The 20,048-nt window shown below is 46.2% G+C and overlaps 2 protein-coding genes across 4 annotated transcripts in view; both read left to right on the top strand.

Moving 5' to 3' along the window:
• Positions 1–3,919, top strand: part of ZBTB21 (zinc finger and BTB domain containing 21) — a 29,557-nt gene extending 25,638 nt beyond the window's left edge. Inside the window, exons 2-4 of one of the 2 annotated variants that reach the window (XR_011097274.1) lie at positions 392–499; positions 1,689–1,749; positions 3,439–3,919. The gene's annotated coding sequence lies outside the window, so the exon portion shown is untranslated. Of the gene's footprint in view, positions 1–391; positions 607–1,688; positions 1,750–3,438 lie in introns of both variants that reach the window. The other variant, XR_011097273.1, reaches the window with a different exon arrangement.
• Positions 3,920–4,096: 177 nt separating this feature from the next.
• C2CD2 (C2 calcium dependent domain containing 2) overlaps positions 4,097–20,048 on the top strand; it is a 36,570-nt gene continuing 20,618 nt past the window's right edge. For both annotated transcript variants that reach the window (XM_068684748.1, XM_068684755.1), the window contains exons 1-6: positions 4,097–4,568; positions 5,943–6,041; positions 14,920–15,039; positions 15,492–15,593; positions 19,292–19,414; positions 19,709–19,829. In XM_068684748.1, the coding sequence (XP_068540849.1) occupies positions 4,236–4,568; positions 5,943–6,041; positions 14,920–15,039; positions 15,492–15,593; positions 19,292–19,414; positions 19,709–19,829 (898 nt within the window). In that variant the 5' untranslated portion in view covers positions 4,097–4,235. The remainder of the gene's footprint in view (positions 4,569–5,942; positions 6,042–14,919; positions 15,040–15,491; positions 15,594–19,291; positions 19,415–19,708; positions 19,830–20,048) is intronic.

The following is a 20,048-nucleotide window of genomic DNA, read 5'->3' as shown; positions in this document are numbered from 1 at the left end:
TGTACCAAGTTCCTTCCAAGGTAGAACTGAAACGTGGCATTATAGTTGTGCTTTATATCCAACTATGTAATTTGAAATTAATTATGGTCAGTCAAAATAAAACACTGTGACCAACTTGTTTTGAACAATCATATTTATGGTGCATGGCTGTTTTTCAAGATTTTTGTTTTCAGGACCATGCTTGTGTATTAATAACATATATAATAACAAAGCTATAAGAGCAATTTTCCTGATCTAATGAAAAACTCAGCTCCTGGCAGTGTGCCCTCTTAAGCTCTTAGGAGATGTAGACCTTTGGGCAAAGGAGAACTAAATAACCTAAATGAAATGAAGTCTTTCTACTGATGTCACTATGCAAATATTACTCTTTTTTTTTTTTTTTATCCCACAGAGATTGGTGCTTGGATAGATCAGATGTCTCCTGATTTTGCAAAAGAACCAAAAATAAGAATAATTAGTCAAATTGGAGGTCCAATGACATCATCGCCTCAGCATTTTTGTATGTAGTTGAACTCCCTTATTAAGAAGATATTCTCTGGTGGGAGGAGCTGTTGCTGATCAAGAGCCTGCCCTGTGCTAGCCTCACTGCCCCATGCTAGCTCCTAGGTATTAAAGCCTGTTTCGTGGCAACTCCTCTGGTCTCAGGCTGCTGACCTACTTCCAGCAGTGCTTCTCTGGGTATCCCACCTGGTCCTTGCTCCAGCCCTTTGCTCTCTTTCTCAGACAGACATCAATGAGTAGGGGACAATGTTTCTGGTATGTCAAGTCATGTGAGACAAGAAGGGTCATAGGTGCCAAATCTCAGCTAGAAGGGAGTTACAGAAAACAGACCAGACAGTACAAGAAAGAGCAGGACAAAATGCAGAAACTCATCTTCTGGCTTTAGGATTGTTCCTCTCCCTGCCCCACAACCCCTGAGCAGACTTGCCAGGGTCAGCAGGTAGAAGGATGTGCCTGTTTCCTGCCTCTGGCACTGAGGGTAGAACAGTGGGAAAGAGGTTCAAGTGCTATATGCGAAAGGGATAATGGTCCGCACATATATGGGACCAAGTAATGTGCTAAGAGGTCACGTTTCATGTGTGGAGATTTACAGGTCTGCCCCTGCCAGCAGAGCTGGCAGTGAAATACACGAAGTGTTTTCACCTCAAGTTGACAGGGCAAATGAAATCTCATAAGGAAGGCATGGTTATAGCCATATCACAGGTAAAGGCGGTATCCCACAGAGTCCCAGGATGCTGGGGGAAAAAAAAAAAAAAAAAAGCTCCACTGGCCAGAAGGCAGTTTTGCCAAATAAGCTCCCCTTTTATACTGCCTGGACAGAACACTTGTTTTGAACTTCGTGTTATGCACTTCATGTTTTGTTTTGTTTTGTTTTGTTTTGTTTGTTTTGGTTTTGGTTGGTTTTGTTTTGGTTTTACTTACAGATTTAGAAATGTAACTGATGACATAACTATGATCTCATCTGACCCTTTTGCCTGCATCTGTACCATGGGACTCAGGGTCACTTTCCAGGTCCTAGGTTTGAGCTCTGCTGTGTCCCAGCCCAAGGCAGGACAGGACCCTGGCACACACCATTCCCCCATTTGCCTGTGCTAAGCCCTAGCCACTGTCACATCCACAGGCAACAGATCTGGACATTTCAAACAAATTATTGAGGTCCTAAAATTCTGCCCCCGTTCTGTCTGCAGGGGAACAAGAGCATCTCCAGAAACTTGGATGTATGATGAACCCGGCAGCACTGGTTAACAGGTGAGATATTTTGTTTTTGTTCATCTGTCTAGAGTAGCTCTAACAGGAAACCATTCTAGTATAGACCAGGTCATAGCAAGCTACGTGTCTGCAGTTTTCATCTTGCCTTTCTAACACAGCGAGTGAAACAGTTTACAAAATTCAGGCTTCAAAAGACCAAAATGTGGAGGTGTGAGAAAACTGCAATGAATGATGTGTTTAAAACTCTCTTGTTCCAGAATCCTTGTGAGGTCAACTCTGTACCATTCTCTCTCACTTCACCTTATTTCAATCTTGCTTTGCAGCCATCACTGGTACAGATACATACTTGCTAAGTAAAAAGAAAGCTGAGATTGGAAAATACAGAGGTTCTTTAATAGAAATACAGTGAAGAGCCTAGCAGAAAAGTCAGAATCACACTTCCCAGCTTCAAAGAACGTGGAATTATGAACAGCTAATTACTTTACTAATCTCATCCCCAGAGCTATACTTTGATGGGCAAGATCCTGAATGCTCTGAGAGGGCTGTTCCAAGTTCACAAGTATATGAAAAGGGAAAGTAATTAAATATTAGCTGCCATATACTTTTGTTATACTTTAAAAATAAAAACATAGAATATTTATAGTAACAAACTAGTTGATAAAATTCCAGAAAGGGAAACTGTTCTTAATATCTCAGTGTAATCTTTTACTTTTTTTTTTTTTCATTTTGTATTCAGTAATGAGTCTCACAACACTCGTGCCAGTTAAAGAAAACTGTCTAGATGGCATATGTGGGGAACTGAAACATGGGACGAGCTAAGGGCACGTTTGTCTGTCATCCTGTAGTGCTGTGTGAGAAATCCCTGAGCTATCCGCAAACCAGGTGGTACAGCAAAGTGCAATACGAGCAAAGACACCAGGTTTGATCTTAAACTGAACGTTCCCAGCTAATAAATCTGATCTCTCCGCAGGGTCAATTAACCCACGTACGGTGCTGTGCTAATGTAGCAATTGGTTGGATCTCTGGAGATCTCAGCAGCTTGCTCCTTGGTATTATCCTGTAGGTACACTGTAAATCTCCTGCCAGGAGCCAGGCAGGCAGAAGGCAGCAGGTCAGTAAATGGAGTGTGAGGTTTCCCAGTTCACCAGCAACATGCCATCATGGCAAAGACCACCAAACGGTATCCTGGGCTGCATTAGGAGGAATGTTACCAGCAGGAGTAGGGAGATGATCCTTCCTTACACTCTGCACCAGTGAGGCCAGTGGTGAGGCGGAGTGCTGGGTCCAGTTCTGTGCTCCCCAGTACAAGAGACAGGGGCGTGGTGGGGAGAGAGAGTCCAGCCACAAGGCCACAAGGATGATTAAGGGTCTGGAACATCTCTTATATGAAGAAAGAAGATGGAGCCAGGCTCTTCGCAGTGGTGTCCAGCACCCCAACAAGAGGCAATGGGCACACAAATAACATGAGGCTCCCTCTGAGCAGCAGGCAGCACTTCAGGAGCCCTGGCACAGGCTGCCCAGAGAGCTGGGGGGGCTCCTTGGGGATCTCCAGAAGCCGCCTGGGCCTGGCCCTGGGCAGCCTGCGCTGGGTGGCCCTGCTTGGGCAGGGCTTGGAGCAGGTGGCCTCCAGGGGTTCCTTCTCACCTCAGCCATTTGGTGACTCTGTAATGTGCTCACTTATGTACTCACTTCCTTTTTTTTTTTTTTTTTTTTAACCTTTGCTTCTAGCTATGAATCAGCCTGAAAACGTCCAGCACACCAGCATTTGCAGTGTGGTCTGCGAGCCTGCACAACTTCTGCACCTCAACATCTGCCACCCTTGGGCTCCCCCGACAGAGCCCTGTCAATGCCCTGTCCATTTCCCTCTGTGGCCCACGGCACACACCCAGGGATCTGGAATCCCTGTTTCCAGCTAAGAAAGGGTATTTCTGCCCTGTCAAGCAACAGTCTGAACTTGAGTGGAGCAAGAAGTTAAAGCGGTGCTTCAGTGCCAGCCTCAGTGACTTCATCTTGAGGTCTCTTCCAACCTAGAAATTCTGTGATTCTGTGATCACGGGTTGTTTTGGGGCATGGATTGGGTGAAATAACACACACAGGTGAGAGGTTCCCTGCCTAGGAGTAGGTCAGTGTGAGACAGAGGGCGAGCAGGCACAGCAAACAGCACAAAACCGAGGACACAGCGATAAGGCAGCACCCCAAAACACCCCCCCCCCCCAAAAAAAAAGGGGGAAACTCGCGTCTACACGAAGCGGGGAGGGGGCACACAGCGCCTGGATGGCGGCAGCAGGGGCCGGGCCCGGCCTCCCCTCAGCGCCCCGGCGGCGGGGGCGGGCGCTGCGGGCGCCGAGGGCGGTGCCGGGCGGGTCCCGGGGCCGCCGCCGGCCGCTGGGTGCGGGGGGGGGGGACGGGGACACAGGGACACCACAGGGACACGGCGACGGGCTCGGGCTGCGGCCGCTGGGTGCGCGGCGTGGCGGCGGTGGCGGCGGTGGGGGCTGGTATCGCGGCTCCCATTATGGTCAGCCATGGCGGGGCTGGCGGGCGGGCTGGGCGAGCTGCGCTGGTACGCGCTGGTCGCCCTCTTCGTGGCGGCGCTGGCCACGCTGGCCGTCTACCTGGTGCAGTACGCGCTGCTGGCACTGCGAGGGGAAAGGCGGCGGAGGACCCCCAAGCAGGAGCAGCACCACCACCATCAGGAGGAGCAGTCCCAGCAGCAGCAGCCCCCGTGTCGGCCTGGGGACGAGCTGCTGGAGGAGGGCGGCTCGGTGCTGGGCTGGGCGCTGTCGCTGGGCAGCTGGCGGCGGCAGTGGCGGCGGGCATGGGTGGCGGCGCTGCGCCACGAGGCGGCGGCCAGGGCGGTGAGTGCCGGGGAGCTGCGGGGAAGGGAGGAGGTGGGACGGCACGGGGAGAAAACGAGGCCCTCCGCGCTCAAACACAGCCCCGCCGCCTGCCTGAGGGGCTCCGGGGTGCCTGCGGTGCAGGGCGGCGGAGGGGCTGTGGGGGGGGGGGGGGTTGTGTGTGTGTGTGGCTGTGCCCAAAAGGCAGCGAGGTTAGGGGCAGCAAACGTCCCAGTTGTGGGGACTGGGAGCTGGGTGGTTTAGTGGAAAGCGCTGGGGATGAAGGAGCCGGTGCTGCTGCGTGGCGTGAGCCTGAGAGGGAGCCTGCCCGCAGCACTCGTGGTGCTGGCAGGGCTCCGTGTGGCCGGGCAGCAGCGACCCAGGGCTTGCCGAGCGTGGTGGGGGAAGCTGGGGCAGGAGGAAGAGCCGGGCAACATGTGTGCCTGGGAGATAAGGAGAGCAGCGCGACGTGCGGAAGGAAAATACGGCGTCCTGCGGGCTTGCACGGCTCAGAAAGACTGGGTTGAGACACGAGGGTTTGCTGGTGGAAGGGGGGAGCCGAAAGGATTTGGGAACAGGTGCTGGGAAGCGAAACGGAGAGGCGAGCAGCAGCGTCTTGTCCCTATCCAGAGAGCGAAGCCGCGGAGCCTGGTGTGCAGCTGGAGAGCGAGCAGCTGGAGCGGTGTCTTGCCATGAGTTCACCGCCTGGCACTGCAGCAGCGTGCTGCTCCCCAGCACCAGGCAGCTCGTCAAATCCCTGCCTGCTGCTGTGCCGGCATGCGCACCGCCTGGGGAATGCAATAGCTGGTGCCCCAGGAGCGTGACCTCACCGCCAAAACCTGCGCCTGCTGCCCTGCTGCTGCTGCCAACGCCGAGTAGCTGTCAGCGCTGCCGCTTCCACGCACCAGCAAGGCCTGGGGAGGGGCTCGTCCCTCACCTCTGCAAGCTGGGCTTTGGGTTTTCTTAGTTTTGGTGTAGACTAGAGCAGCTGCATGACCTCCCTTCCCCCCCCAAAAAAAAATATATATTATTATTTTATTGCTAGGCCAAACCAAAAACACTCTTGGAGCATAACTCTGGTTAATCCTTATCAGGAAGAGCAGTTTCGCTGAGCTCTGTCGCTGCGCACGGGCTTCGCCCTGCAGCGTGTTGTATACCTTCATATTCTGTACAGTGAAAGATGATTAGGCCGGTATGTATGTCCTAAGTATAGGTTTTCAGGCTCTACCTTGTATTACATGGTGAGCTGTCACACAATTAAAACACGTGAGTTTTGACATAGGCTTGCAGTTCTGTCGCTGGTTCTTCCAGGATCTTTACAGGCCATGAATTTTCATCACTCCTTTTCAAGTGATGGGTTTGTCAGCTAATAATGCTTCTCTTCTTCTTTCTTAGGATTCACAATTGCTGACATTTGAGGAAGATGACCGACCAGAACCACTTGAGCTAGCAGTTAAACAAGTTGTTAGTGTGGTAAAGTCAGCTCAAGAGAAGGTAAACTTCATTTTTGTTTTGTTTCAGTTTACTTTTTAGCAAGAAGTGTAACTTTTTGTATGAGTGTCAGCAGGAGTTTGATTTCTCAGTACTTTGAGCATTTGACCTGATGAGTTTGTGGAGGCTGGTAAGGGACTGCCTCTCTAATGAGCCTGTGCAAACTCTTTGCATTGATTCGCTTCTTGTGCAAGTCATGAACAGCATGCTCCAGGGCTTCTACCAAATGAACAATAACTAGAGCTATGCCAAGTTTATAGAAACACCTTTTGTCACCTCCTACAGCAGCCTTATCCCACCCCCCCCCCCCCGTCATTACGGCTCCCCATCCTATTGTTGAAGCGTGGGGTGGGGAATTCATGAAGAAGGAAAGGGACACTTCTCCTCTGGGACAGGAAAGCATCTTTGTCTGCCTCTTGCTTGCTGTTTGTGTGGCTGATTACAGGTTTGCTTCATGAGTCCGAGCCAGATAAGGATCAGTGGGGCAGGTGCAGAGTCCTCAGGGTGACATCGCGGCTACTGAATCCTATATTCAGTGAGGAAAGGATTGTTTGCTTCTTCCTCACCCACCCCCCCAGCACCTACCAGGAAGTGTTTTTTCCCACACTTAGTGCACACAATATTAAAATAAGGCAGAATGTGGCTCTTAAAATAGTGTACAGATGCCTTAAAAGGAAAAAAAACGGTTGTGTGCTTATTAGCAACGACAACTTTTGCGTTTTCATCCTAGTTACTGTAACTACTAGTCAACATGCACTGATGCTTCAGGCACCTGAATCAGTTTAGCTTAATACTTCTAGTTCTGCTTTGTTGTTTTTGTTTGCTTGTCTGATTTAAATGTTAAGCAGCTATACTGTGATTCCTTTAAAAACTATGCATGCTCATCTGTCTGATACTCAACTTAAAGTCACGCCCTGATTGATCAGTGGCAGCTGGGGGTTGCCGGTGTGTAAAGACATTTGTGCACTTGTTCCTTGATTCAATTTTTTATTTTTTTTTTCCTACCAGTGCTCCCTGCCCCAGCAGTTAGGGCTAGTGAGATTGAAGCTCTCTACCCCCTTGGCAAAGTTGTGATGTTTCAGGAGCGTGTGCCCCACAGTGGCCTGAGGCGGGTGACACAAAGCCATGCTGTGGGGCTGCTCTCTCGCCCTGTTCTACCTGGAGCTTTGTGCTGTTGCCCGCAGTCCCCTGGTCCTTGTCTGACCTTGGGTTGAGCCATTTCAGGATGCTAATGGAGCTGTTAATATTGCAACCAGCAATCTAATGGGGTTTCATAGCAGCTTGAAGCAATATAGGCACTTTTTAAAATGTATTGGATTAAGACAGTTTTGCTTATGTAAATTGGGTTGTTCTGAATTGCGCCAAAACCTGTTTCCATAATCGTGTGTGTAGCTGCTAGAAAAATTGCTCTGAATTATTCGTACGCCTTCAGTTAAGGTATAACCTGAATAATTTATTTGGATTTCAGTATGTAATAGCCTTGGAATTGCACTCGGGTGCTACTTTCACTCCTTCACTAAATTTGTACCTTTCTCTAAACACCTCAGGAGTTTTCTCATGTGGTAATTCTCTCTCTTATGTACTCTTCAGGAAATACCAAAGGTCCAAAGTTTTGGATTTATTTTTTTTTTCCCCCTGCTCTTCAAAGCCTTAATCTTTGCAAGCATTACCAGAAAACACAACATGAAATTGAAATCTCTCTTGGCAGCTTGTCCAGGCTCAGGCCTCTGGTCTGACTGGCTCTGAATGTGGCTTGTGACCATATGCTGCTTGTTTATCAATGCTGTAGCGTCCCACAGAGCTCTGCACTTGCCTGGGGCATCAGCTGGCACAGGACTGCTTTCCTGTAACTGGTTCAGCATGCTGCTTTACTTGTGATCTGGGTGGCGAGAGCGTATAGTCAGCAGCCAGGGCTTGATTTATTGCACGTCGTTTCTAAATAGGTATTTTGAAGACTTTGCATCAGCGAGGTTGTGGTCATCAAAGGAAACAGAGGAATGAGGGTGAGAGTTCAAAATCTGTAACCGTGGGATGCAGAGGTGTGGCGATGGATCCCTGTGGCACGCTTCTCTTTTGTGGTGGATAGTTTTATCCTCTTGAGTGCTGGGCCATGGAGCACACCAGAGGAGGATCCTGCATGGTGCTGGGTGCGAGCCTCGTGCCTGGCAAGGCTCGCCTGCACTCATGCCGAATCAATACAGGATTGCCAGACAGGCTGTCACTGTTATATTACCGCTGACAGCCCTGTTTATGAGCAGGCCGCGCTCCGACACGTGCTGTCCTGAGGTGCGTGCGGCTGTCCTTGCCTTGAAGGAGCTCGAGGCTGTAAAAGCGGCGTGTGTTGGCCGATGCGAACGCTGTCAGGGAAGCTGCTGGCTGTGAACTTGGCAAACGCCACTGCAATCGTGACGGAGCTGCTCCGTGGAGGAAGGTTACACCGCGCTGCCTCTCGACAAAGCCTCTATTTATACGTAGCTGTCGCTCCAGATTTGGGCCGGAGCCTAAACATATAGAACGAAGAGGCCTGTTTTCATTGTGTGGTGTTGGCTGTTTTGTTTCAATAAAGTAAACATTAGCAATATTCTCAGCTGATCCTGCCAACCTTTCCATTACTGCAGTCTATTTTCAGAGACTTTGAACTTCCCAGAAACAATAAAAGGCTACAGGGAAGACAATTCTCTTGTTGCGAGCTTGGCACGGAAGGGTTTAGGCAGAGCAAACTTCCAAGTCTGTTCCCTAACCGTAAAACTGGAGCAGAAATCCCCTTCTTTTCAAGCTTAAACAGAGCTGAGAAATGCCTTCAGAGGGCCCACTGCTCGCTTTTCCTTTCACAAGTGGTTCATGAGAAGTTGCTGTCAGAGGAGTGACTGTCCCGCATCGCGTTAGGCAATAGCAAATAGAAAAGCTAACAGGAAGCCTTGATCTGATGAATCTCACTGGGAGAAGTCGTGGAGGGGAAGGAGGGCTCTCTGCAGGCTGACAAAAAGGCCTCGTTCAACCGCGCGGCTGTTGCAGCTTCATCCTTGTCTCCCTTTGCTTCCAGCTGGCAGCCCGTGCTGGCATCCTGCTGCAGCTCACCCAGCTCCACTCGCTCCAAAGCAAGTGAAGGCATTGCGAAGCAAAGGCTGTTTTCCACCGCAGGAGAGGCTGTTTTCTCGTCCTGAATGCTAAAGCATTACCTGGGATTCGTCCCTGGTTGTGTACATGTGTTTATCGACGATTAGTGGTGGTGGGTTGAACCGCCCTGACCACCACGTGCAATCTCTGTTGTCCTTTAACTCCTTCTTGTGCTTCAGAAGCTGTCCTGGAGATTTGCTCTTTTAATTATTGTTTGCTTGTTTTTTATTTATTATTTTTTTTACAACCTTAAGAAGAATCATAGCCTATGCAGCTATTTTTTGTATATATTTTTTTTTCCTGTACTAGCATAATCCTTTATCCTGACGGTATTTACTTTTTTTTCCCTGGTGCTTTCTGTCACTAAGTACATTACGGAGGAGTTATGTTTCCTTCCAGCCTTTGTTTGGCTTGGGTAAATAAGGTGTTCCTCAAGTCTCCTTTCACAGTGCTGGTTTGCCAGTCACGCCTTTGCGTCCGGTCTCTGCGGCCGCTCCAGTTGGATTCGCGTTCCTTGAACGTGATGGCTAAAGTGAAGCACAGCACAACAACAAGGTCTCCCTGTGTGTTGAGATTGACTGCCTCCCTGTGCCTCCGACAGCTCTTCCCAATGCATTTAAGGCTTCTCATCTGCCTCTCCTGCGGCTGCGTCACACTGTGGTTGACTTGATACATCCAGGTTTCTCTTACTTTGGTTTTCTCCTAGTGATACTGCCTCTATAGAGTGGGGCTTATTTCTTGATTCTGGCACACATGCTCTGAATTCGGTGTTACATTTCTCTTCTAGTCATCAAGGTTTTTCAGCTTTTCTGTGTAATGTCCTTATCTCCCTTTATATTGCTGCCTCCCAGCTTTCTTTCCTCAGTTCATATTTTCTTTCAGTTTTCTGCTGAGGAGTTTTGGACATAGGTGTCCTTGTTAAAACAGGCAAGACAGCATAATAGATCTAACCTACCTAGGAACTGAGTTTCTTGTCAAAGGAAGACGTCCAGGCTGGGATTTGTTTGCTTCAGTGGCGATAATGCTGGTTTTGGCACTGTCAGGCAGCTGCAGATGCTCGTGGTCCTCCTGCAGGTTTGTGCCACATCTGCCAGCAAGTGCCAGGGGTACCCTAGCACCCCAGTGCCTTTCTCCAAGTTACTGTAGGACAAGCTGGCAAACCTCTCTTGCATTTTTTGTCTTCCATTTGTATCAGTGTCTTCAGCTATGCCACCTTCTAAGTTGCTTGTTTAACCTGCATGTTAGTGAGGCCAAACTACCCGGTCTATTTCTGGTGTTTATTTTCCACCTTCTTAAATATAGGTGCTGCTTCTTGTCCTCCCACCATCTGATGATCGCTTGGCCTGATAGGCTGATTGAAAAGTCTACCTCTCGTGTCTGCTTTTACTCCCTGATTGTTGTTTTTAACCACCCTTCCCCCTGCCCTTTTTTCCACTGCTTTGAATTTGTCTGCCTGTCAGACACAAAGGAATGGATAAATTCACTTGGTGTATCAGTTTTTGTTTTGCCTCTGTTGCTCCTGTGGTATCTCCTCCTCCTGTGCACTCATTCCGTCATTCACCCTGCCTTCATCCCTGTGCTTATTGTCACTTTGGAAAACTGATCTGAGGTTTTCTCATTATATTTGCAGGCAAACTTGCTTTGATAACAGCTTCTAAAAATCAGCTACTAGCTGTGCCTGGGTTAGACATTGCGTTTGTTTTCTGTCCTTGATTTTGTCTGTCATTTAATGAGCTGCTCGAGTGAAAACGGAATGGCGTAGAAGCTACAGAAAGCCTCTCAAGAAGTTGATGTACAGGCTCGCTTAGCCAAGGAAGGTGTTGTAATTCTCCTCTCAAACAGCTGAGTGTAATGACTGTGAAAAGGCAGAAGTTTCTGACTGGAAAAGTTTCCTGTGGGGAGGTTTTAAGCTGAGCACGCAAACCGTCTTTGTGGCCGTGGACAAGATAACATGTCTGTGACAGAATGAGGGCCTTCTCTTTCTCAGAGCGATAATCCAGAACCAAAATTGGAAATTGTGGGGCTCCTAAATCTCATAGCATCCCAATCCCTGGAGTTGAGATGAAAACAGTGTTCACTGCGTTGCTGCCTCAGGGTATACTTGTTTCTTGTGCAAACTTTTAAAGGTTTTTATTGCTTACATGGTACTGATACATGTTTCTTGGCCTCGAGTAACTTGTTCTTTCTTGAAGTAGATGCTAAATGCAGTAAAACTGATTTCTGTCCAGAGGAAAACCAATCAGGCCTGTAACATCGGGAGTTTTACACACGCACACAATACAGTCAGGCTTGGGGAAGGTGGAGAAGAACTTCTTCTGCTGGACTGTATGAACTTCCTTCTGAAATCATGGCCATTCACCATCCCTCTTACCACAGGAGGGGCTCTCCTGTCTCGCACAGAGAGATGGGGAAGAAGGGCTGATCTGGAGGAGTAACAGCAAGGCTGTGTGTGAAGCACAAATCTGTGTGGTGCCAGGAACAATACTGAAACATCTCAAGGCAAGAGGACAGCCTGAGTGACAAGGAGAGGCATTCTGGTTCTCCTTGAACTGAAGTAGCTTTTGCTGAAAGGAGAGAAGCTGAAATTCTGCAGCTCTGTCCAGAGGAACTGCAGAGTCAAGATAGAGAGGGGAAAGGCAGAGCAGGAGGGCAGGACTTTGGTAGCTGTGAGCACACATGTTCGGGCACTTCAGTTACTTGGAAAAATATTTGTCTTACTCTGACTGTAATGTTTCTTCAGTCTTGTTCCTTCTTGTTTGCCTCGAACAGTGTTTTAGGGTAATTTTACTAATAACTTTAGAGGAAGGGCTGGGAGCCACTGCTGGATAGAAGATCCTCAAAGGGCACAGAGAGATGCCTTGCTGGTGGTGGAGTGTCTGTCCATGGGGAGATGCTGGTGTGATAAGGCACTTTGGTCTTGCTGGTGGAAGAGTCCTGGTGTCTTTGTGCCACTGCTTCACCTCACCCTTCTACTGCAAGAGTACGAGGTCTTGCTTGTCCAGCTACAAGATAGCGAAGGCGAGGAGCTGGAGCATAACCCCTCTGGGAATCCAGAGTTTTTCCCTTTACCTGCTGGCAAATGCATTTTGTCTCTAGCTAGAGCTTTGCAGGATAGGAATGAGCTGGGGTTTTTGGTGGTTGCTCTTCACTGGCTCAGAGAAAGGGAATTTGAGGAAGCAGGCTGGATGGGGCCATGGTGGAAGAAGAGCACAGCACAGGAAGCTTCAGTATTTTTATTTATGTTGCTATTCTGGAGCAAATGGCCTACATATTTCTGCTCAGGTCTATCAGAAGAATCTGCTACATTTCTAAAGAAATGTCACTTACAAAGAGAAGTGGCAGTTGCGGTCTCTTGCTAGTAGGCAGCATCTTAGATGAAAACAGAACCTCTTTCTCTTCAAGTTTTTACCAAGAATTCTACTTTCTCAGTGTTCTTACTCTGTAAACCATCGTGCTACTCCAGGTACAAAGGTTTTTGTGTGATATATGTAATTTTCCATCAACAAACAGGGAAACTCTCCTTTTTTGTGATTGGACTCAAACAGGCTCCTGTGCCTGAAGACCACCGTTTCTTTCTCAAAAGTGAGGAGAGAAAGGGAGTATTTGCTGGGTGACTTTGGCAGAAAATAAATGAATCAAGGAAACTAAAAGCCCAAATGCTAGCAGTACTTGCTCCTAAGCTTCTGGTACAAATATTAGCAGATGGATTTGGCATATCTCAACAGGGTAGAGAAAGAAAAGTAGAAGTTCCGCCACTTGGATCATGTTTCCATCTTCTACTTGAAAGTGAAAACAAAAGAAAAAAGTAGCACATGAACACATCTACGAACTCTTCTACCGCGCTTTTGTTTGTTTTATTTAAAGCAGTAATCAGCTGTGTACCTGGTAACCCTGTCTCTTAGATGTCCAGAAGCTCCAGACGAATGGCACTGCACCACATGTGCAGCAGGTCCAACTTGTTCTGAACGCATGAACTTCCCATGCATGTGTGGGTCAGATGGGTATGGGTGGTAAACCACCGTGCTTAGGATATGCAAGTGTCAGCAGTATTTGCATCAGACCTGTCCTTTTTCTCTTCTCTGCGCTCCATAAAGAGGAAGGACCTGTCATTTTCTGTCATCTTTAAGGAAAAAACATGCTAATCCATCCTCATTGTGAATGAATTGAGTGATTCTGTGTTTTGACTCAACTACAAGTAAAATGAGCAGTTAGGCGTTTTGGTCTTGTTAGCTATAAAAAACGCTTAAAACTCTTTTCTGTTATGTCCTAATTGTGGCTGCTTATGGTGATTATATGGGATTAAGGGACATAAATCAGCTTTGAGGGAATTTAGGTTTTGGGGAAGAAGAGAGGTGAGGGAAGCAGATTTTTCCCACTTCCCACCTAGAGTTTGCAGAAGACAAACCTGAAAAGGCAAATCTCGATGCTCATGGGTGTGGCTGTGATAGTTATTTGTCCTGTCCACTCCCTCCCCCTGCTCCTTTGTAATTTCTTCCTTAATGGATGTGCTCAGAAGCCCTTGATGGTTCTCTGGTGCTTCTTACAACGTATCCAGTAGAGCCCTGGGAAATGGGCTGTGTATTTAAGGAGAGACTGATAAGAATCTTCCTTAGGTACGTGATTCATTTTAAACCTTCAGCTTTAGTTCCAGTGCTCGTAAGTGAAGCAGTAAGTGCACAAACATAATTCACTGGCATATGTGCAGAGTCTCCCTCAAACAAATCTTGCAGCAAATGATTTGTGCATCGCATTAACCTGGTTAACTTGGCCTGAATCCATCCAAGGAGCATTTAACTCACCTTTCCAGTGGTGGAGCTGTGGGACAGTAACCACAGAGGAACTGCGATGAGCAGCTGTCTTCAACCAGCAGAGGCTGCAACTTTGCAAAGTGAACTTCTCTCCCTGGCTTAATGCATGACTTTTGACTTCTGTACCTGGGGCCTTCCTCTGCTGCCAGGTGCTTTCTGCCTGTTCGTGGGACTTTGAGCACCAGCTCAAAACCTCAATTACTTTCAAGAGGGAGAGGGAAAAACAACAACAAAAAAACATCCTGTATTTGTAAACTCACTGTGATAACAGGTTAAATTGCTGCTTATAAAGCTCAGGGTGTGTACTTAAGTAAGCGTATGGCATTCAGGCTTGTCCCACACATTTAGCTTCACCACCAACGCTCGGTGCCTTTCTTGGTTTGGTCAAAGACTCAAACTTTTAAAGGCTTCTGCCCATCACCACCCCAGTGGTGGAATTACTCAAAATCGTCTCAGCAGCAGCATTATGCCAAAGTTTCACATTTGTAGGATACTGCTAAAATAAATCTTGCCTGGTTCATTGTAATGAACCTATCATCCTATGATAGGATGCCTGGTTCTGGGTAGGAAAGGAGGGAGAACAAACTTGTTTTTATCCACAGTAAAAAATTTAGATCTTAGAGATTCTGATGTATAGGTCTGTGAAACACAAGGAGTCTTCGTCAGGTGAGGAGTTATCTTGTGTTATATAACACAAAAGAAATTTTGGAAAATGCCAGAATTCTCAGGTATTAATCCAGAAGTGTATGTTTGAACTGCAGTGTTTGGAACTGAATGTGTAGAAGGAGGTAGGGATGTTAATGAAATTGCCTGGAAATCTTCCAGCTGCAGAACGTAGCATAATTCTGGTAGCCTAAAATCCTTCATTTTCTTAGTTGCTTTCTTGCTTTCACCATTCTTCTGAAGACTAAATTATTTTTCTCTTCCTTTGCCTCTTCCCCCTTTAATTTCTTTAGGTGGTTTCTTGTAATGTTGTGGGAGATTCCGTTACGTTTGTTTTCAGTGTCTCACGTACTTCACCTGAAGCTGCAGAAAGCCAGTCATACAGTGTGAAACTGTCTCCAGTTTACTTGCAGGTAAGGCATTAAGTATTATTCTCTCTCTTTTTTTTTTTTTTTATTCTCTTGTTACATCTCATCCCCCAGCTCAGCTGAAAGATCTGAAAGATGGTATCAGATTTTCACCTCCTGTTTGAAAAATTCATGTAAGCTCATCTGAACTCCAGTAAAACATTTAATAATGTTACAGTTCTATCTGGGGTGAGTTATAAATTCATGAATTAAGCCTCTTCTTTAGGACAACTGGATAAATAAATCTTTGGGTAGATTGTTGAGATATGTAGAACAAAAATACCCTTTTTAACTGGCATATGCACTCAAGTAACTTTTGGTTTCTTAGACTGTCACTTGGGCACATGCTGACTCAGCAACAGGTATTCTTCCTTTGGTGAGCATCAGCGTGGAGCTTGACTTAAAATTTCTTTAAATGTTACCAGAACCCTCTCCAATAGCTTCTTTCCTATCCACAGCTTCAGCTCTACGTGAAAGACAAAGGAGATGATGTCAAAGTTGAGTGGGTCCTCATTAATACCGATGAAACCAACTTTGAAATCCAGCCAACAGGGCAGGAGGTCAGTCAGTAAGTTTTATGTGTTGCAACAAATGCAAAGGTGCACTTCAGACGTGGAGGGACCTTAGACAACCTCTGCCAAATCTGCCCCAGGTGGTCACTCTGTCCCTCTGCTCAAGGAGGCAGAAAAGATGGGTCTCCAACCCTCTAATGCTTTAAATTAGCAGTAATGGTGGCTAGGGCTAAGCTATCAGGTCAGGTTGGAACAACTGAAGTAAAAGTGCCTGTTCCTTTCTGCTGGCCACATTCAGCAGCAGAATGGGGCAGTTATCTGTTGACAATGGTATCCTTAAACTGCTTCAGTGAAACTTGCCATGGCTCATCCATCAAAACCCCGCATCTCTGAAATCTGAGAGCGTCTCTCAGGATCACTGAAGCATTAAAGATAAACCTGCATTTGACAGACAAGTGACCTGGCAAACATTTTTCAGCCAAATACAAAGGTGTGAAGAATGTCTGTTACTAAATGCCTTCTTTTAGAGTACTTGTAAAATAATGAAAAAAATGTAATGATGTTCCCATCAAAGTAATTAAAAAATTGCCCCTTCTTTAACTTAATTAGTTTTGGAATCTGGTAACCCTGGTTCAGATACAGCTCTGAAAAAATTAAAAAAAAAAAATAAGGAAATGATGGGTTATCTAGAAATATCTTGAGGCTTTCTGAATTGCACCTTATCTTAGTACATAAATTCTGGTTTTTGACACATGTCCTGAAAGAGTTCCTTCTGCCTTTGAATCTTCATAATTTTGGGTGGTGGCGGGGGTCACAAACATGGTGACTTTTACACCTTTCCTACACCAGTGGGTGTGTGGTTGCTTGTGTATTACGAGCTTGGTTTTCTGATTGAAAGCCTTGCTAAAGATTAAGGTTAGTGTATAGCAGAGCTGCTTTCTGAAGACCTGTACTAAGTGACCCAGAATCATAATTTATTACCATAGCTTTTGTACGCAAGAATGTTAAGCTCATAACTAAAGAGAAGCAAGTCTTTTGAAGTATGTTTTAATGGGGATTTTACTGTGCATCTAGCAGTGTAAATGATCACTTTTTGAACAAGCATTAAGTGCTTAACACGTGCGAATGACTTTGGCACTGTCACTGACCTTCACTGGACTTCAAAACCTGCTTTTGGAGAGGTGCCTAAGTCCAGAGTTACAAAGCGGTTGCAGCGTGCTTTGCCTGTGTTTTTTAAATGAGCCTGTTAAGTTCTTACTACTTAAGGGCTTTTTTTCCCCTTTGAAGTTTCTGTTAGCGTTTGTGGAGATGGCAACAAAGGAAGAGCTATTTAATGTATATAACAAAGAGCAACCTACCCCTTGGAAGTGCCTTCAGCTCTTAAACTTTAATGTTGGCTTTTGTGTCTCTTTTTTCTTTTCCTCTTTCGGAAGAGATACTTTGTGTACAAATACAGATCTGTAATTGCTGATGATTATCTACACAATAGTTCTGTCATCAGTCAAAAGAAGTGGATATAACGACCTATTTTCTGCTGATAAAAGCTGGATGAGCCGGAGCTACCTTTGGCAACCTGGCTGACTTGCGGGGCTTGGGTTGCTTGCGGTTCCGCTACCTTGACCTTGTGTGCTGCCTGGCCTCGAGCTAGCCACAGCAGCTCGCTGTCAGCCCCTGGCCTGTGTCAATCCCACAGTAAAATGTGTTGGATTGAACCTTTTTGCTTGGCAGTTAAGTCACTGTGACTTTGCAGGGTATGGTGTGATAGAGCATCACTTTCCGAATAAGGATGGCTAAAAAAAAAAAGGTTGGCCGGAAAGGAAGCTCTTTAACCAAATTGTCTTGCAAATAACTATGGAAAAAAAAAAAAAACACACACACACACAGGAAATATCTACTAGTGGTATTCCAATGACAGTTGTTGCTGTTATTATTACTAAATAACAAATACCAGGTTAGGTTGGTGGCAAAGTGAGAACTGGCTGGAATTTTACTACTTGGCAACATTCTTCGTCGAACAATGTGTAGGTAAGGGTAGGGGTGTGGCAAATCACCCCCAAAACAGTAAAAACAGCAAAAACAGCCAACAGTTTATCTGCTTATTAAAATATCCCTCAAAATAAAAATTAGTGAAACTGAGGCTTTCATCAGCCTAATTTTACTTCTTTCAGATTTTTAAAAGTAAGAGTATTACCTGCATCTGCAGGAGTACACTGCTGCCTCTTTCTTTGGCAGTTGTTTTGGGTACCACAGCGTGAGCAAGGCAGCGCTGCAGAGGAATTAGCTGGTGCTCTTGCGGGTTTTGAACAGTAGCTGGATGTCATCAGGGGGTGGGTACGTAAGGAGGTGATGAAACAGGATTTCTGTACGCAACGTTCCCGGGATTTTTATGAAACGCCCTGGATGTTTCTGTAACACTTGGGTGATTGGGAAAGGGGTGTTACTCCCGATTGGCTTGACCTGTTGTATAAGCTGCAAGCATCCCTTTAGGAGATCAGAAGTAACTCTGTGTGTGTTTTCCTACTTTTAAAAAAGGGCTGAGGGTTTTAAGTGACAGACCATCACTTGACAAAGCTGGGCCTGCTTTGTTGGTGCTGCTTGCTGTGAATCGGTCACGGCATGCTTGCTGTAGGCATCCTCCCTTCTGCCAGCAGCATGTGGAAGGGCACCTTTTTTTCTTTTTCTGCTTTGTATACTTATTGCATTGCCCATCTATTCTGTATCTTCACCTGTAAGGTGCTTCCCTTTCTTTTAAAGCCTTGCTCTGCAGTAACACGGTCTCTCAATGTGGTACCATGTAAGAAGAGACAGATGAGTCCTCAGATCTTTGTCTTCAACTTCAATCTTTTCTTTAGAAAACAAACCTCATGGAGATTTCTCCTGGGCTGCCTTCAGAGCAGAGGTAGCATCAAACTGCCCTTTATGTGAGAGCTACATTTGAAGATTTGCTCCCTTGTAGATAACTGAGCAGAAGAAAGCTTCCGAGTAGCGTTGACACTGAAAGCAGGCTTCTACGTGGGCACAGGGGGAGGAGGGATGGTTCACTGTCTAAAGAAACCTACAATTACTCCAGTGAAGCCACACGTGTAAGCAAAATTGGTGACGTGTTCTGATGCTTCAGAGAGGAAGTGTGGAAGCAGGTGATGTTAAATGCAGGTGGCCATGAGGCTTTTGAGTAGGCAAACATATGAGTCAGTCCCATGGAGTGCCATGACTGCCTGTCCATACAGCATGCTTTTTTTCAGCAAAGATAAAGACCTGCAAGAGATGCTAAAATAACTTTCCAATGTGGCCCAGGATTAGCACGTTCTCATCTGTCGCAAGCTGGCATAACTCCCATTAAATCAGTGGCACAGCGCCTATCTGCTTATCCCGTGGCCTGATCCGCTCTCCCCACAGAGCGCAAAGCAGTACAGAAACTTTAAAGCAACATCGTAAGATACAGACTGTCAATGAAACTTCTGTTTTTGTGGCTAATAGCTTTGTCTTCTTAACTCAGAACAGAGTGTGGCTACGTTAGCTTACGTTTCTAGTTTTTCTTTAATGCTTAGTGTAGAAATTGAACTAATTATCTGCACGATCTCCTGGTACATTTTGTTGTTGGCAACAGAAACCATCTCTCTCTCTGATAAAGGTAATTTTCAATAGCTTTGGTGGTTTAAATATGCCAAGTGATTTTTTTTTTTTTTTTTTGCCTTAACTTGTATTCTTCTGAATTTTGAACAGCACGATTGTTTGTTTCTCCTTAGGGACAGGGAGCAGGGACATGTGCAATATCTGAAACGCTCAGAGATGTTTTGAAGAACCTCTTTAGCTCAGTTTCTCCATCTGTAGTGTTGAGTACAAGGCCTACAGACATAAAGGAGATTCAGGTAAGTCCTATTCCTACCTGAATCTTTTGAGAAGTCTCTTTCTGCATAGTGCTTTTATTTACCTATTCATGACCCACAAACAAGTAAATTTAACACCACTCAGTGATCAGAAACAACTGCAATGCTTGCTTTAAAACAACATAGCCTTTGGCAGTGGAGGCTTTGTGATTATAACTCCCATGTGGCTACTTGTAGATGTTACACCACATCATGTCTAATTCCCTATATTAATGTGACAGAAGCTGAACGCGTTTGCATATGCACAATCCCTCTTCTTTTGCTTGCTTTTCACAGAATGTACAGAACACGAGTGTTCTCCCTCAGGGCACTAGTCCGCCTAAACCTCCAAGGGCTCACGAACTGAAACTGCTGGTAAAGAACATTGCAGTAAACCTAGCTGATCACAGTGCTGCAGGTAACGTAGCCCAGAGGATGCTGCTCGCTTTTAAGTAGGGTGTTTGTTTTCTTTATTTCTGTGTTTTCTTCTGGCTGAAATCATTGGAAAGTTCTAGTTTACAAGCTTGGCTCAAAACAAGACGTAAGAAATTGCTGTGCTCTGAGAAACGGGCTTAGTCATGCTTGTACAAAACTGTGTTTTAGTCTGGCTGATTATTTAGACACCTTAATCTTCGTG

This window comes from Anas acuta, chromosome 1, assembly GCF_963932015.1.
Source record: "Anas acuta chromosome 1, bAnaAcu1.1, whole genome shotgun sequence".
Classification (NCBI taxonomy): Eukaryota; Metazoa; Chordata; class Aves; order Anseriformes; family Anatidae; genus Anas; species Anas acuta.
Note: the sequence above shows the minus strand (reverse complement) of the source record. Positions and strands in the feature narration are given on the sequence as shown.